This window comes from Tenrec ecaudatus, chromosome 17 (genome assembly GCF_050624435.1).
Source record: "Tenrec ecaudatus isolate mTenEca1 chromosome 17, mTenEca1.hap1, whole genome shotgun sequence".
NCBI lineage: Eukaryota > Metazoa > Chordata > Mammalia > Afrosoricida > Tenrecidae > Tenrec > Tenrec ecaudatus.
Window position 1 is genome coordinate 39,922,264 of NC_134546.1, and position 13,004 is coordinate 39,935,267.

At 45.2% G+C, this 13,004-nt stretch overlaps 1 protein-coding gene across 1 annotated transcript in view; it reads left to right on the top strand.

Moving 5' to 3' along the window:
- Window positions 1-13,004, top strand: part of MSH2 (mutS homolog 2) — an 84,332-nt gene that overhangs the window by 14,344 nt on the left and 56,984 nt on the right. The window contains exons 5-7 of the mRNA XM_075535597.1: window positions 1,354-1,503; window positions 2,128-2,261; window positions 12,663-12,862. Coding sequence (XP_075391712.1) covers window positions 1,354-1,503; window positions 2,128-2,261; window positions 12,663-12,862 — 484 coding nt within the window. The remainder of the gene's footprint in view (window positions 1-1,353; window positions 1,504-2,127; window positions 2,262-12,662; window positions 12,863-13,004) is intronic.

A 13,004-nucleotide genomic window follows, 5' to 3' on the forward strand; every position in this document is an offset into this window, starting at 1 on the left:
TTATTCATGAAGTAATAGTTTGAGCCCATTGAAAATCTAGCCAATTCTGCTGTTCATAATGGCAATAAACCCGTGTGGATGAGTGAGCAGTAGTCCCACTATTAAAGAACCTCTGCTGCCTGATCCGACACTGGCTGCCCTGGTAGCATCTCCCCGTGGTCCTAGACGCCACCTCTGATCCTCGCCAGGTCGCAGCTGTCTCAGGAGTCGGAGGCCTCTGCCCTGTCTGCCAGCTTGGGGTGGTCGGACACCTGCTGGGTCAGAGCTCCTAAACCAGCAAATACGGCTGGAAGGCTCTGGGTCAAGGCCAGTCTTGCTGGTTATAAACGAGATCTCTGGAACCAGAAGGAGGCCACAACTCTTCTGAAAAGTGAAGCTATTTATGCCCAAGATGAAAATTGAAGATGTTTAGTTTAAAGAGGCACGCTTATGCGTACAAAATAGAAAGCAACAGTGACCCCTGGTGGCAAACCTCACAGCTAGGGTCGTCTGGGCAAGGTGGCACCTGCCAAATCCTGAAGCAAGGTACTTGCTAAGCAAGGCCTTTGGATACCGAATCCGCACGATGCTGTGTGTCTCTCCGAAAGACTTAAACTTAATGAAAAGCAAATAAATAAAATTGTGGATGTGCTTTTTAAAAAAAAATTGCGCTTTGAGAACGGAGGCGCATCTGACGCAAGACACGATCATTTTCACTTGCCTTTTACACCCGTAAAACGTGGACAGTGGAAAAGGAAGCCCGGGGAAGAACGGATGCATTTGTGGTGTGTGTTGGTGAGGACCATTGAACATACGGGAACTGCTAGACAGACAGACACATCTGTCGTGGAGGAGACACAGCCAGAATGCTCCTTGGAAGTGAAGATAGTGAGATTTATCTGACTTACTTTAGACGGGTCACCGGGGAGCCAGTTCCTGGAGAAGGCTATCCTGCCTGGTCAGTGCAGGATCGACACGGGGCCGTGGCGGTGGGCTCAAACAGCAGTGATCGTGGGCATGGTGCACGCCGGGCGGTATTGCCTTCTGTTCTCTGTGAGGTGGCTGTGAGTCGGGGCGACTCCACAGCCTGGTAATAACAAGGGTTCTGTTTGGGGACATGCCAGAATTACCCATTTTACTCCTGGTGGGCATTTGGGCAGGTTGAACTTTTGACCACGAAAATATGCTACAATTGCAGTAAATTTTCACTGTGTAAAAATTGGATTAAAATTCTACGAGGTTTATTTAAATTTTACCTACATTTTTGTTTATGGATTGGGAAAGAGCACTAACGAAAGTGAGAGTGTTCAAAATTCATTTTCATTTTGGCTTTTTCAAAACCTCTAGATGTATAGCAACTTCTCTCTCTTTTAGGTTGCAGTTTCCTCCTTGTCTGCAGTAATCAGGTTTTTAGAACTCCTATCAGATGATTCAAACTTTGGACAGTTTGAACTGACAACTTTTGACTTTAACCAGTACATGAAATTGGACATTGCTGCAGTCAGAGCCCTGAACCTTTTCCAGGTGAGAAATAGCTGGGTTAAAAATACTGAGTGATTGAAAGTGTATTCTTTGATATCTACTGAAGACACATATTAAGGGACTTACATCCTTTGAAATGTCATAATTGGGATGGATGGCTTTGAATGACTATTTTACATAACAACAATTGTGAGGTGGCGATGCACCAGCAGTGTTTTGTTCTATTGTATATAGGGTTTGTCGGAGTCAAAACCGAGTCCCTGGCACCCAACAATAAGAATAAAACATGCTTTGTTTATATAAATAATATATATTATATATTAGTCATTTTATTGGGGATTCCTACAGCACAAATAATATGTATATTTTAAAAATAATATTTTTAAATACCTTGTGAATGATGATGTGGATTGCCGGGATGTATATTGTCTTTAGAATGATATCCTTAGATGTTTGATGCCTGAAGTGACAGTGACTTACCTAAAGCTTTGGTTTTGTACAGGAGAAAAGACAGATAAACAAGTTGAAAATTTGCTTTTCGGAAGAGGAATTGTTATGTAAATTTCCCACTTTAGGTTTGAGAAATGTTACGGGTTCTTTTTCCCAAATTCTTTGTGATGTAAGACCTTCACTAACCATGCCCTTGACATCTCGTGTCTGTCCTAGGGTTCTGTGGAGGATACCGCAGGCTCCCAGTCTCTGGCCGCGTTGCTGAATAAGTGCAAAACTCCTCAGGGGCAGAGATTGGTTAACCAGTGGATTAAGCAGCCGCTCCTGGATAAGAACCGGATAGAAGAGAGGTATATTATTCTGCACTTTTGTAATCTTGGAGGAACTGCATTGATGCCATGTGGTTATGTTACTGACAGGCAATCTTGTGCATATGTTAACATTTCAGCTTTACAAGAGACTAGTCATGGCTAGGCTCCGCAAAGAGCCTACTTTTCTGAAGAATGACTTACTTAGGAAAATAATATTTCTAGGGAAATGGTCAACATAAGGAGGACGTGGGAAGAGTTCTGTTGCCTTGTGGAGATTGCAAACAGTGCTAGGAAACAAAGTATGTATGAGTCGTGCGGAAAGCCAAATCACAGTTCAGACATGCACCACAACACAGTGGTGGTGGACAGGGAGCGTGGCAGAGCATCTGCACAGCACAGTCTGAGGAGCCGAGGGCTTTGGGTCAGAGCTTGCTTCTACCAGTGGAGTGTGCTCACTGCGTTATTCTTAGGCAAGTTTCTCAGCCCCCTGTAGCGCGGTCTCTTTGTCTTTAGAATGAAATGAGTACTTGCAACAACTCCATTGGGGGCTGTGAGGACTAGGTGCCTTCAGATGTATAAAGGACATTGAATGGTGCCGGGGGCTATGGACGCACTTTTTCTCCATGAAGAGGGTTCAAGGCAGCCTAAGCTGAAGAAATTTAAAACCGAGTATGGGGAAAGTTGTAAAATTGAATGAATATGAATAGCAGTTGGAGAGAGGGAGAGAGACAGAGAGAGAGAGAGAGCTTTATCTAAACAAGCAAACGCCCCCCCCCCCACACTTTTCTGAAACAAAGGACAGTCACTGAAACAGCTCCCAAGCTGTAGCAGACTCATTCAGTGTATTTTCTTCAGATTTGCAGATCGAAAGAAGTAATTAGAACATCTATGTATTTGGACCCTGGAAAACCCGGGGCTGTTATCGGAATTAGCACTAGAAGGCAAGCTCAGAATGGAAGATTTTGTCTAGCGGCTCAAGATTCTTGTCACAGGGGATCTGGGGGTCCTCGATCCCTGACTCATTAGAAACGCCACTTGTGAAGATGGTTTTAGCTTCCTTGCAGCTGCCTTTTCTCTCTTTAATCCTACTGAGTTTTGTCTCCTTTGGAAGGAAGGCAGGCGTGGATTTTCAAGGCCCAGCACTGAAACTCCACAGAGACAGACACTCTGCCCCTGCTTTCCCTCCTCACATCCCCTCGCTGTGAGGGCGCACACCTCACGCAAACCTGCCTGCAGGTCTTTGCACAAAAGCAGTCTTCAACTGTTTTTTCCTCCCAACAAATCACATTGTTCTTAATCTTCATTATTGATTTGAGGTAAATCCAGCACCCCCGCCCACCCCTCCTTGTCCCAGTGGTGGTAGTAGTAGTAGTGGAACCTCTCAGTGAGGTGTTCATTTTGCAGTATGTGGCTGTGTCCATTTAGGACAGCTAAGCTTTCTCTTCTTCTTATGCGACCAAGATTGACGGATGGGACTAGGTTTTGAGTTTGGCGCCTGCATCTTGTCCAGTGTTGTGTCCAGGGTCAGGGTCAGGGTCAGGAACAGTGATGGCACTGGAGCTGCTTGTGCACGGTTTACTGTACACTAATGGAGTCCCTTGTGCACTCTTGTTTGCCAGTGGAGTTCCTTCATCCTCCCGTGAAGGGGGTGGTGGTGCCGTGCCTGCTCTGGCCGGGTATTTCGCTGAGTGCCACCCAGTCATCAGCTCTGCGCCACCCTTGGCCGCACTGTGCCCCATTGCTTGCGTTTGACGTCATTATATCCAAAATGGACTGTATCAGAAATGAAAACTTGCCTCCATGTTCTTTTACGTATCTCTGAGTTACGTTATGTGTTTTTTTTGTTGATAATTTAGTAACCTTTTATTTTTTTTAAAACAATTTATTAGGGGCTCATACAACTCTTATCACAGTCCATACATATACATACATCAATTGTATAAGGCATATCTGTGCATTCTTTTCCCTAATCATTTTCTTTTTTTTTTCTCTCCTTTTAACATTTTATTAGGGACTCATACAACTCTAATCACAATCCATACATATACATACATCAATTGTATAAAGCACATCCATACATTCCCTGCCCCAATCATTCTCAAAGCATTTGCTCTCCACTTAAGCCCTTTGCATCAGGTCCTCTTTTTTTTTTTCCCCTCCCTCCCCGCTCCTCCCTCCCTCATGTGCCCTTGGTAATTTATACATCGTTATTTTGTCATATCTTGCCCTATCCGGAGTCTCCCTTCCCCCCTTCTCTGCCGTCCCTCTCCCAGGGAAGAGGTCACATGTGGATCCTTGTAATCAGTTCCCCCTTTCCAACCCACTCACCCTCCACTCTCCCAGCATCGCCCCTACGTTATGTGTTTTACCATTCATCTTTCCACTCACTCACCTGCACTTACACCGAGTCCCGGTGTCAGGTTTCAGTCAGGGCACGGACGGACACATTTCCCACGAGACTGTTTATTACCTTTTAGGAGCGAGTTTCTAGGAATTTCTTTTTCATTTTCTACTTAGCTGTTTGGTACAACTGTACACTAGAAACCCTGTCCATATACAGGATTTTCCCCTACTTTCTGGTAGGTTCCAAGGGCCCTCATGTTTGCATAGATTGCACTGTTGCTTTTGTCTTTTGAGTTTTTTTCGTCTGGTCTTTCAGAGGTTTATTTGCTGTCTTGGTAAGTTCTGCACATTTTTCAAAGTTAGAAATACCCTTTTGTGAAGGATATTGATATATGATCTATATATGTTTTGGCATATAAAATCATTTACTCTTGGGAAGCTGGCGAAATGCTTTGTGAATGTGAATTTGGTATTCATATTGATTTCTAGTTTTTAATAGGGTATTTTTTTTTGCCCCCACCCTCACTCCCACCCTCAATAGGGTATTTTTATATAAAGTTTAATACCATTAATGTGGCAGACTTATTCTTAGAAACAGGACTTCCACAGAATGAGCGCTAGAAATTCAGACATGAGTGGTGCTTGTGTGATGGGATATCAAGCCTCTTGAGATCATGTCTTTCCAGGGCCACTAGATGGCTCTCCAGGTTGTGCTTTCGTTCTGGAAGGTTGGCAGTTCAAACCCACCAGTAGCTTCAGGGGAGAAAGATGAGGCCGTTTGTTTTGCAGGGCTGCAGTTAGTGGGGATAGTCTTGGCAGCCCGGTGGTTTGTCTTACTGACCTCTTTGTGCAAATTGTTTGCCTTAAAATATTAACCGAAAGATTGGCCTTTTGAACCCCTCCCCCCCAGTGGCACCTCAGAAGAAAGGCCTGGTGCTTTCCTTCCATAGAATTAGAACCATTGAGGAAACATGGGTTGCTGAAGGACCCACTGCATGGGTAGCTGGCATTGCTGCTGGTATTAACTGGTATCACATGACACTGCAGTGACCAATCCAAAATGTTCTTACTTTCCGCAAGGTGGCCACCCCATCCCACTTCACTCTTAAGCAAGTGATTTCCTTGTACTTCTTTTTTAAAAATCATTTTATTGGGGACTCATTCAACTGTTATCACAATCCATCCATCCATCCATTGTATGTCAAGCACATTTGTACATTGGCTGCCATCACCATTCTCAAAATACTTGCTTTCTACTTGAGCCCTTGGTGTCAGCTCTCCATTTATCTCCCCGCTCACCCCTCCCTCATGAACCCTTGATAATATATAAATTATTATTTCATCATAGTCTTACACTGTCCTACATCCCCCTTCCCCCACTTTTCTGTTGTCCGTCCCCCAGGGAGGAGATTATAGATAGATCCTTGTAATCGGTTCCCTGTGGTTTCCTTCTTAATGTAGAAAACCCCCAAAGGGATCTGTAAATACAGCTTCTCAGAAGAGTGCCCCTTTTTCTTTCTGTTTTGCTCTTGGCTATATATAGGTCCCCCCCCCCCTTCCCCTCTTCAGTGTTGTATTCGCCTCTTAAATTCTATTGCTGCGAATCCCAGTGGCCTGCAGTGTGCGCAGAGGAAACTGCAAATTGCCACCCCCACCCCGCCCGGGGGTTCTCTGCTTCCTTGCCTCTCCACGGAGCGTGTAGTTGTACTTTGTGTCTTGGCTGTTAGATGCCGCAGTAAGTGGAAACACGGCTGTCTCTGCCTCAGGGGGGATTCTGTGTTTCACACCTTGCTGTACACGCATTTTCTTTCTCTCCCTGTGGCCCAGCACAGTCGATTAGGTGAGTGGTGTTGACCCGGGAACCTTAGGTCCAGAAAAGAATGAAGTGGGTGTCCTGGAAGCCGTTTACCTCCGAGCTCATGTTCAGCCCCGCAGTTGATACAGCCTCACATTGCACTCGGCCTGAAGATGAGGAGCCAGAAGTGCGAGTGTCAGAGAAAGGACAGAGTGCTGATTGAAAGGCGCCCACGTTTCAGGAGTCGTTCATGATTGCCTGCCAGACCTTTAGGAGCCACTGACCCTGACCCTTCAAAACCCGAAGGCATGCTCCCCAGGCAGCGCGGGTCCATGTGACGGGTGTGTCCTATGGTGGCGGCAGGACGCCGCTCCCCTAACATTGTGATTCAGAAGTGGCACTGTCATGGAAACAGGGAGCAGAGCAGTCTTTTTTTTTAGCTTTTAGACAGAAACTGACACTATCATTATGTCTGAAGTGACAGACGGAATAGACCTGTGAAACCAGCAATTTATGGAGCTTTTGAATGGTAAACAGACCAAAGATGGAGGGGCTGTTGCTATTTTGACGGGCTGTCTTTTTTAGAAGATTTTTCCTTAAGCTGTTTCATGTGTAAGTAAGTAAATGTTCTTACCAGAACTTTACAACTGAAAATGGTAGAAATTTTTTAATAATCATTTTATTGGCTCATACAGCTCTTATCACAAGCCATACATCCATCGTGTCAAGCACATTTGTACATATGTGGCCATCATTTTCAAAACTTTTTCTTTCTATTTGAACCCTTGGTATCAGCTCACTTTCCCTCCCCCCCTCACAAGTTCTTGATATTTTATAAATTATTATTTTTTATGTCTCACACCGACTGCTGTCTCCCTTGGAGGGGGTTATATGTAAGATCATTGTGATCATTTCCCCATAAAAGAACTTTTAGGTTGATTTTTTTTCTTTTGTAAGTTGTTATTTGAGAAGTTGCCCAAGTAGAGCTGAAATGTTGTGAGGTGTCAAGGTCTGTCTGATGCATGGCAGCCCCCGTGGACAACAGACAAAAACACCTCCCAGTTCCATGCCATCTTCACAACTATATTAGCCCTTCTCTCCCTCTTTTTTTATTGTGAGAACTTACGGGTTTCTTGATTCTTTGATTCAGACTTCTCTGTAAGCACCGCATGAGAGACTTAACTGACATTTCAAGGCTGGGCCCTCCCCAGTGGGGGAGGGTGGTTTGTACTGTTATCCCCCTGCCTAGTGATCTTTGTGCCGGTGACCCTTGACTAAACTTGGGACAGCCCAGGTCGAGCTCAGGAGAGTGTGGGGCTGGCTGCATCGCCTGCTCCTACCTGGACTCTCCCTTGCTCTCCTGGGCTTGCACGAGTCAAGTTCATTTCAATTCCTGGAGACCCTAGAGCAAAGTAGAACGGACTCCCTGTCGGATGCCTTTGGTTGTAGTCTTTCTGGGAGCAGATTCACATGGCCAGGACTTCTCTCCTGCTGTTCACCACTGGCCTTTTTGACTAGCAGCTGAGGACCTAGCCACGGGGCCACCAGGGTTCCGTCCTAACTCCATTTCCTGGTTCGTTTTGTGAACTTGGTAGCAGATTTTCTTCCACTAGTTTGTAATTTGCTACAACAATGTCTGCATAGCCAGGGGTCTGGATGTTCTCTTGACATCCTGTGGGCTTTCTGTGACCTTTAATTTGCATATTTTTTTCTGTTGTGTTGTTTTTAATAAAAATAGTCATATACCCTTCAGGAGAGGAGATGGGTCAATGAGAGTGCGAGGTAGTACCGATGAAGAACACAGCTTTTCCCCGGGTCCTGGATGCTTCCTCCCCCCAGCTACCATGATCCGAATTCTACCTTGCAGGGCTGGATAGGGCAGAGGTTGTACACTGGTACATATGGGGGCTGGAGGCACAGGGAATCCAGGGTGGATGATACCTTCAGGACCAAGGGTGTGAGGGGTGATGCTGGGAGAGCGGAGGGCGAGTGGGTTGGAAAGGGGGAACTGATTACAGGGGTCCACGTGTGACCTCCTCAGTGGGAGAGGGACGGCAGAGAAGGGGGGGGGGGAGGGAGACTCCGGATAGGGCAAGATATGACAAAATAACGATGTATAAATTACCAAGGGCACATGAGGAAGGGGGGAGCGGGGAGGGAGGGGAAAAAAAAGAGGACCTGATGCAAAGGGCTTAGGTGGAGAGCAAATGCATTGAGAATGATTGGGGCAGGGAATGTATGGATGTGCTTTATACAATTGATGTATGTATATGTATGGATTGTGGTAAGAGTTGTGTGAGTCCCTAATAAAATATAAAAAAAAAAAATTGCTTGAGCCCCCAATACAATGATTTAAAAAACAAAACAAAAAAAAGAGTTGTACAAGCCCCTATAACATAGTTATATAGTTTATATATATATAGAAAACATAGCTATATATATTTAAAAATGTTTGTTCATTCCAATAAAAAAAGTGATTTTTAAAAATTCATGTTTTTGTAGATCATTGGGTCTCAACTTGAGGTGCCTCTCCTTCCCCCGACTGCCCCACGGGGACTTCGGGCAGTGTCTGGAGACAGTTTGGTCGTCAGTCAGGGACGGGCACACGTGGCATCTATTAGGTAGAAACCAGAGATGGTGTTCAATATATACACGACAGTCTTGCACAAAGAGGAATCATCTGACTCAAAATACTAACACAGTGCTAAGGTAGAGAAACATTTATGACATGATAAACAAGTGTCATTACACGATTACTCCGTGAGGGTAGCGTTTCTCTCATAAAATGCAGATGAGCTTTTAATGAGGAAGGACTCGTCACTGCTGATGGAGAGACCAGTGCGTAGTTGAGAGGTGGAAGCAGGCTTCTTTCCTTTCCCTGCCCCTGTGTAGCTCGAGGGCTAGCGCACTGCTCACATACTGTCCCACCGCTACCTAGTGTCCTGGACCAGGGGTCATCTGCAGGCTCCCTGGGCTCCAGAAAAGTTTCTCTAAAGCCTTCGCTAGATCTGTAACTCTGGGTTGACCAGAGAAACAAATTCATAGACACGTGTATATGAAAGAGCTGTATATCAAAGAACAATTGTATGTTAAGAAAACATCACAGCCCAGTCCAGATCAAGTCCATGAGTCTGATATTAGCCCATATGTCCGATACCAGTCTATAAATTCCTCTTCAGACACATGCAACACATGCAGTAATGCCGAATGCAGGAAGATCACAGGTCTGTGGATGGAAGATCTTTGGTCCCAGTGGCAGTGGAAGCATCTCAACTCTGGCCATGGTCTCCCTGTGTCTCCTCCAGCTCTCCGAGTGTCTCAACAGCAGGAAAGGGAGGCAGAGAGAGTGGGTCTGGCCTCCAGTGAGCTATTTATCTCTGTCATGCCTCCAAATGAGGTCATCGAGCTGGGCTTGATTGACAGGCTAGCCTCCACCCCTTTGCTCACGTTGACAGGAGATTATGTGACTGCCACACTAGACTGTTCACTGTGTATAGGAACACTTTTCATCATTGCCATTTACCTCTCCGTTCTTTTAAAATTCAGTAACATTTATGACATTGTTTTACAAATGGAAGATGGTGACGCGGGGACAGGGGTGGGGGATTGTGAATTGGTGGCGTGCCTCAGAGCCAGCATTTTGCTTTGCTTTGATTTGCAGAACAAATAGTTACTTTCTCAGTTTCCAAAAGCCCAGCTCAAACTGTCACTGAGTCCCTCCCGTTGACGTCGACGCAGCCACTTTTCATTGTCATTAGGTGCCACGGAGCTAGCTCTGACCCAGCAACCTCCCGCACAGCAGAAGGACACACTGCCCGGGCCTGTGCCATCCTCGCACTTGTCCTCCTGTTTGAGCCCTTTGTTGCAGCCACTGTCAGCCCCTCTGTTTTGCTGCCCCTCTGCCAAGCATGATGTCCTTCCCCAGGGACCGCGCTTTGCTGATACGTGTCCACAGTCCATGAGATGCAGTCTCGCCATCCTCGCCTCTGGAGCACTCTGTCTGTCCTTCTAAGACGGATGTGTACTTTCAGGAGTCGTGCTCTCAGGATTCCTTGCCAACACCATCATTCAGACACATTGATTCCTCACTGGTCTTCCTTACTCAGTATCCAATTTTCATGTATGAATTACCTTGTAAGACAGCCGGACTCAGAACTCCATAGGGTTTTCCAGACAGCCTCTTCTTTCTCCCATGAGACAACTTGTGGGTTTGAATCCCCAACCTTGTGGTTCACAGCCTGATTCCTAACCCAAGGAGCCACCAGGGCTCCTTTACGGGAGCCTATAAATTCAGTGAGGAGGCCAGTTCTAGGGGATGACATTCTGGCAACTTGGGGAAGGGTCGTGTCTCAGTTTCTTAACCCCAGCCCTTGACCATCTATCTCTCCCCACTGGTCCTTGCTTGCTTCTACCTGGTTTTAATCTGCATTTTTTAATTTCACAGGTCATTAGACTTAGTTGTACATGCAGAAATTGTTCAATTGGGTATATGACTTTTTATTAAAAACAACACAACAGAAAAAAAGAATGTTGAAAAAGTCATTAGGTTTAAGACGTCCCTTTCTCTGAGGGCCTCATAAGCATAGGGAAAACTCCTTTCCTCACCGGGCAGCGTAAGACATGACCAAATAATAATTTATAAATTATGAAGGGTTCATGAGGGAGGAGGGCCGGGATGGGAGGGGAAAATGAGCTGATATCAAGGGTTCATGTAGAAAGAAAATGTTTTGAGAATGATGACGGCAGCCAATGTACAAATGTGCTTGACACAATGGATTGTGATAAGAGTTGTAGGCGTCCCCAACGAAATGATTTAAAAAAAGAAAGAAAGCTCTTTTCCTGAGTGAGATAACTTCTGACTCATGACGACCGTCTGTGTTACAGGGTGGAACTGCTCCATAGGTTTAAAAGGCGTGTGATTGTGACTGTACACTTAGATAGCAAGTTCTCCCGAGGGATGCTTCATGCACAGATTGGCCACCCTTCCAAAGGTGCTAGGGCTTCCCGTGACCCTGGGTCCCCTCTTGCCCTTCCTCTGGTTTCCGTGGCCCCTGTCGCCTCTCGTCTTTGGCTGGTAGCATATACTTCTGTTTTGGTCTCATAAAATTGATGGTTGTGAAGAGCATGTTCTTCTGGTGTTTGCTTTACAGCCCCATCTAGTATTTGGATGGGAGGTGGCTGCTGGGAGCGACTGTCTTCATTTTCTAGGTAAAGAGCTTCTAGTCTCAAGTATGTCTGCTCTTTCTTTACTTCCCCTTCGCCTTCCCCCACTGCTCCCCACAAACTAGGACCTTCCATTGGGGTCTTGATCAGGAAAGTTGGTAATGTAGCTGGGCACCGTATGTTATCTGGTGTCAGCTTAGAAGAGGTTGTGGTTCATGTGTAACGGTATTTTTGAGGCAGTCAATACAGTTGAATATAATCAGTGATCTTTTTGAAACCATTTTCAGTTATATTTCTGTACAATGTTTAATGGGTGTAGAGGTAAAAATGTATTTCGTGTTTTTTTTAAAAAAGTTAACCATTTGGTTGACATGCGAGGAGATATCAAAAAAAGGGGTGAGCTCTGCTGGGCGGAGCTTTTGTAACAGGCATTTTTTTCCTGGTAGGCAGCATCAAGGAGCTAACCGAGTTAGTGCACCCAGTGGCATCACCTGGGAAGGTTCTCTCTGGTCTCAGTGAATCTTTTTGTAAAAGCAATTTTGCACGAACTTTTTTTTTTAACTTTCCCTTTTTTTTAAACCATTTTATCGGGGGCTCGTACAACTCTTATCACAATCCATACAAACATCCGTTGTGTCAAGTACATTTGCCATTATCATTTTCAGAAAATTTTCTTTCTATTTGAGCCCGAACCTTGAGTTTTTTGATGGCCAATTTAAGGACAACAGTGTGCTGCTGTGGAATTTTGTTTCCCAACCGAGAATATGCCACACTGTCGTCTACTTAGCAGCCAAGCATGTTGCTCTTGTGCATACCCAGAGGCTTCATCAGTACCCACAATGCTCCCTTAGTGGAATTCATCCTTGTATGTAAGTAGCATCCATGATGAAAGGCAAACAGAACTGAGTGCATTCATCATCAGGGCACTGCTAAACTAATTATTGATTTGGTCGTTAGTCAGGAAATGTTTCTATCACAGTCTTGTAGAATTTCCCACACTTAAAACAAATGAAAAAACCCAACCCTAACATTTCAGAATAGATTCAAGCTTTCCCCCCCAGAACCTGACTTCAATTAGGGGAGATTTATATGCCTAGTTGGCACATCTTAACTTTAAACTCTGCTATGATCTGTTTCAGATTGGATTTAGTGGAAGCTTTTGTAGAAGGCGCAGAACTGAGGCAGAGTTTGCAAGAAGATTTACTTCGCCGTTTCCCAGACCTAAACCGACTTGCCAAGAAGTTCCAAAGACAAGCAGCTAACTTACAAAACTGTTACCAGCTCTACCAGGGCATAAATCAGCTCCCTAATGTTATACAGGCTCTGGAACAATACGAAGGTACTGAAAGCATGTTTCTTTGTTTCCTTTTGCGCTTACAACGTCCCGGGGTGGCCTTACACAATTGATGCTGGTGACCCCTTTCATGTGCTGACGCTGGACGCTTTTCGAATAACAGGTTTGTATTGGCCTTTGGTTTCAT